The sequence below is a fragment of the Aegilops tauschii genome, chromosome 1 (genome assembly GCF_002575655.3).
Source record: "Aegilops tauschii subsp. strangulata cultivar AL8/78 chromosome 1, Aet v6.0, whole genome shotgun sequence".
Taxonomy (NCBI): domain Eukaryota; kingdom Viridiplantae; phylum Streptophyta; class Magnoliopsida; order Poales; family Poaceae; genus Aegilops; species Aegilops tauschii.
The window spans coordinates 86064517-86068713 of record NC_053035.3 but is presented as its reverse complement, the minus strand read 5'-3'; the positions used below and the strand labels follow the sequence as shown (position 1 = coordinate 86068713).

The following is a 4197-nucleotide window of genomic DNA, read 5'->3' as shown; positions in this document are numbered from 1 at the left end:
ATTTGGGCACACATGATCTCTTGCACAAACAAAGCTTGGTTTCCAAGTTTTTATATTAGTTTTAATTTTTTTGAATTTATATTGCCCTATAGACTAACTGCAAAAAATCACCATGTAAGTTTGACCAAATGGTCCCTCTAGAAGGCGGTGATTTTATCGACCACCTCCAAAATTTCCACTTTTTAAAATATATTAGAAATGGAAGATTCAATCTTGCTAACTTATGAACATTGACAAAAAAGATTTTCAAAATTTTCTAATTCTTATAATATATTTCAAATGGAAGTTTCAATCACGCTAACTTATGAACATTGACAAAAAAGATTTTCAACATTTTCTAATTTTAAAAACATATTTGAAATGGAATATTCAATCATGCTCACTTATGAACATTGACAAAAAAGGATTTTCAACATTTTCTCATTTTAAAAATATATTTGAAATGGAATATTCAATCATGCTCACTTATGAACATTGACAAAAAAGGATTTTCAACATTTTCCAATTTTTATAATATATTTGAAATGGAATATTCAATCATGCTAACTTAAGAACACTGACAAAAAATGATTTTCAACATTTTCTAAATTTAATAATATATTTGTAATGGAAGATTCGATCATGCTAACTTATGAAAACCTCAAGTCAATGTTTTTTACTGTCTATCCTATGTAGATAAGGCTTGTTCTTTGCACACACCATTACCAAGCACATGCCCACTGTATGCAGCATGTCTCATCAGTCAAGCAACATTGAAGCACCTACTGTGATCATTGCAGCATCAGAATATAAACACTGCAACAAAGCATAGCTGACCTGCATCTAGACAGTTGATATACTTCAGAGACATACTAGATTAATTAAGTCTCTGCCATACTTAAGAGTCTGCCATACTACTTAAGAGTCTGCCATACTACTTAACAGTTCACAAACACTTCCACCTTCCAGATTCACAGTTCACAACCATACTAGTGCAAAAGTTAAACATCATCAACTATATTGATGATGAGTACCACTACCAGCTTCACAGAGGGTGACTAGATGGGACCCATAGCCTTTAGGAGGGCTGCATGCTCTGCCCTGATCTTCACGTCGTTCCCACTCGTCGCTACACCGCGTGCATGGGACATAAGGTGCTCATACATCCCATCCTTGGGAATTGGCTTAGTGGTGCAGTATGGGCACCTGAACTTGCCCCACTTGTAGTACGCCGCCTTCCCCTTCTCCCTGATCTTGTTGGCTTCATGCTCAATGAAGGACTTGTGGTTCCACTCTTCCACCTCATCTCCAGAGTTGTACTGCACATACAAATGATTTGCATAAATACATACTTACCATTTAGAGTAATGTAATTAACAAACATCAAATAATTGCCATTTACTTGCCCGTTAATGAACAAACAAACATAATAGCCCATTTACAGCTAATTAATGCACAAACAACAGAATAGTTCCATTTAGAAGAATTTAATGGACAAACAACAGAATAGTTCCATTTATATGCATTCATATATGGTTTCATGAAAAAACATCACACATATCCCATTTACAGCTAATTAATGCACAAACAACACAACTTTGAGAGGAATTAATTGAAAGTACAACAAAACTTTCCATTTTAGAATAATTCAATGGACAAACAACACAATATTTCCATTTATGTGCATTCAGATATGGTTTCATGATCAAAGACCACAGATATGCCATTTAGAGCTAATTAATGACCAAACAACACAACTTTATGATATGAATGAATAAACTATATAACATTCCAATTTAGAGGCATTCATATAGGGCATCATCAACAAACAACATCTCAGACAGATTAATAAACAGACCAAAAACAACTTGGGGTTACCTCCTCGTCGTCGTCAGAATCAGACGGGTCGTCGAACCCAGCGATGTCCAGCTTCCTCTTGTTGCCAGCAGCTTCCTCATTCTGCAATAGAAGTAATTAATTCAATTATACTACTAACTACATATAATATAGTATGCAAAGGTCAAGCAATCTGCAATGTGCTTCTAATAACCTAAAATGTTACTTTGACCTCAAATTATCCAAAGGTCAAGCATTCTACAATGATAGCTTGGTCAAACTAAAATTTTAGATCATGCTGACTGTGGTCCTTCAAACTATAATGCCAGACTGGGCACCAACAATAATTTTGTGAGTGCTCAGGTCTGCCAATTAATGGAAGTAGTACATTGGTTGACAACAAGTAATTGCATTTACTTCATCTGGCTCATGTAATGTACATAGTGGTGCATCAGCTGCCCTATAATCTGAACCTTATATTGGATAGTATATTGTAATGCCATGAGCTTCAGGAAAGGAAATCTTAGTGCAATTTTTGGTGCTAGGTGTGAAACTATTTCATATGACATTCATTCATGGAGTTATGCAACATAAATTTAATATGACCTGGTCATCTGGCATAGTTGCATGTCTAGCAAATCTACTTATGGTTTACTTTATAAGTACAGCAATCCTACAGATAAAAATAAAACCTACCTACAATTTTAGTTTATGGATAATGAAGTGAAGCTCCTAACTATTTTGAAATTGCGCACTAGTTAAACATACTGTGTTCATTTCAACAATTAACTGATACACTTCTGTCACACAAAGTAGGATTTAAACCTCATTTCTACAATATCAACTTTAATAGACACACTGGGTGGCTGCTCAGCCCCTGCCGTGGCCCACTGAGGGAATATGCACAACAAATCTAACAAAATATACAACACAGAACAGAATCTGAGCACATGCGGCAATCCAGATTCTAATATAAATAACCTAACTCTCATTATGATGTCTCTAGCATTCAAGCACGAATCAACTAGAAAAAACCCTAACTCTGAAATGGGGTTCGCCATTCAATCAAATAACCCTAACAAGCAGAAGGGGGTGCCGCAATCAATCACAAATCTACTATAAAAAACCCCATCTACTAAATCTTCTGCTAATCTACTACAAGTATGAAAGAAGGGGAACGAGAAGCATTACCACATCCACCACCTGCTTGTCGCTCGCCTCCGCACCTACATCCAGTGCGCCGCCAGACGCCGTCACCACCCGGGCTGCCACGACGGAGTCCGAGCCCACCACCCCCTGCGCCACCAGATCCGCCGCCGCAGGGACCGATCCAGCGACTGCGGATGCAGCATCTCCCGCACCGCCGACGGCGGCCACTTCTTGGACGGCATCTGCCGCGGTCTCCGCGCCCTCGACCACATCTCCGTGCGCAGCGACGGCAACGCCACGACCTTGCTCCATCGAAGCCTGAGAGAACCCGCTGGAGAGAGGGAGGCGGTGGGGTTGAGCGAGTAGGTGAGGTGGCGGGGCGATGGAGACGAGGGGGAGACGATGCGCCAAGGAGGGAGGAGGGAGTGAGCCGATTTGGATGGGACGTTTTTGGAATTTTTCGTGCGTGGCGTGGCGCGTGGCTAGCCCACGACCGCCGCACGTGACAACGGGCACGTGACAAGGGAAACCGAAACGCCCACGTATAATACGTGTATACCCTCAGCGTACAAAAGTAATCGGGCCGGTGCGGGCTCGTACCGGGCTCTACGCGCGCTCTACACGGACATAAAAAGACGATCGTGCCCCTCTTCACGAATCGTTTTTGACAGATCTCAGCCGTCCTTGTGTTTCTCCCCCTCGCGTTCAGCCCAGGGGGAGCACCGGAGCAGAAACGTCAGACGTAAGGCATGTGTGTGTGTGTGTGGGCTAGCTAGGTCGCCATTCCAAATCTAGGGCTGCAGAAAGGAGTAAAAGGCCGAGCGCTGCCCTGGCCCCTCGCCTCGCCGGATGGAGTTAAAGAGAATGTCACTAGATCCTAGTCCCTGGCAGATCCGTCAGCCTTCCATTTCGGTCAGGCGGGCAGCCGGTGCCTTCTGCGGCCGCCCTTTGTGCACAAACTGCAATGGGATAGGGTTTTGCTCATCCCTACTACCATGCTGTCTACCGGGGTGGGTAGCGGTTGGTTGGAAAATCACAGCGTCTTGCGATTGGCGCCATGCTCATGGAGTGCTACGTTCTTGTGGTAAAAGTTGTCAAATTAATGCGCGGGAACCAAGCTTTACATCTGAACCCCTTTTGCAGCAACAGTTCGTTTGCTGAAATGTGGACTGTAATTGTTGGAGTCACAGGTTTAGACTTTAGAGACACACATCACCTAACCCAATCTACAAA

At 42.1% G+C, this 4197-nt stretch overlaps 1 protein-coding gene across 1 annotated transcript; it reads right to left on the bottom strand.

Moving 5' to 3' along the window:
* Positions 1-542: 542 nt before the first annotated feature.
* LOC123494913 (uncharacterized) lies at positions 543-3276 on the bottom strand. The gene is made up of 3 exons (XM_045231419.2): positions 3007-3276; positions 1858-1938; positions 543-1298 (listed from the first exon to the last, which is right to left on the bottom strand). Exons 1-3 carry the CDS (start codon positions 3274-3276, stop codon positions 1038-1040), a joined length of 612 nt encoding a protein of 203 aa, XP_045087354.1. The 3' UTR covers positions 543-1037.
* Positions 3277-4197: the final 921 nt, after the last annotated feature.

Excerpts from the sequence above, each read along its gene's own strand:
- LOC123494913 (XM_045231419.2), bottom strand. The coding sequence starts at position 3,276 with ATGGAGCAAGGTCGTGGCGTTGCCGTCGCTGCGCACGGAGATGTGGTC. Across the intron at positions 1,939-3,006 it reads ACAAGCAGGTGGTGGATGTG|AATGAGGAAGCTGCTGGCAA; the intron begins GTAATGCTTCTC and ends CTTCTATTGCAG. Across the intron at positions 1,299-1,857 it reads ATTCTGACGACGACGAGGAG|TACAACTCTGGAGATGAGGT; the intron begins GTAACCCCAAGT and ends TTGTATGTGCAG.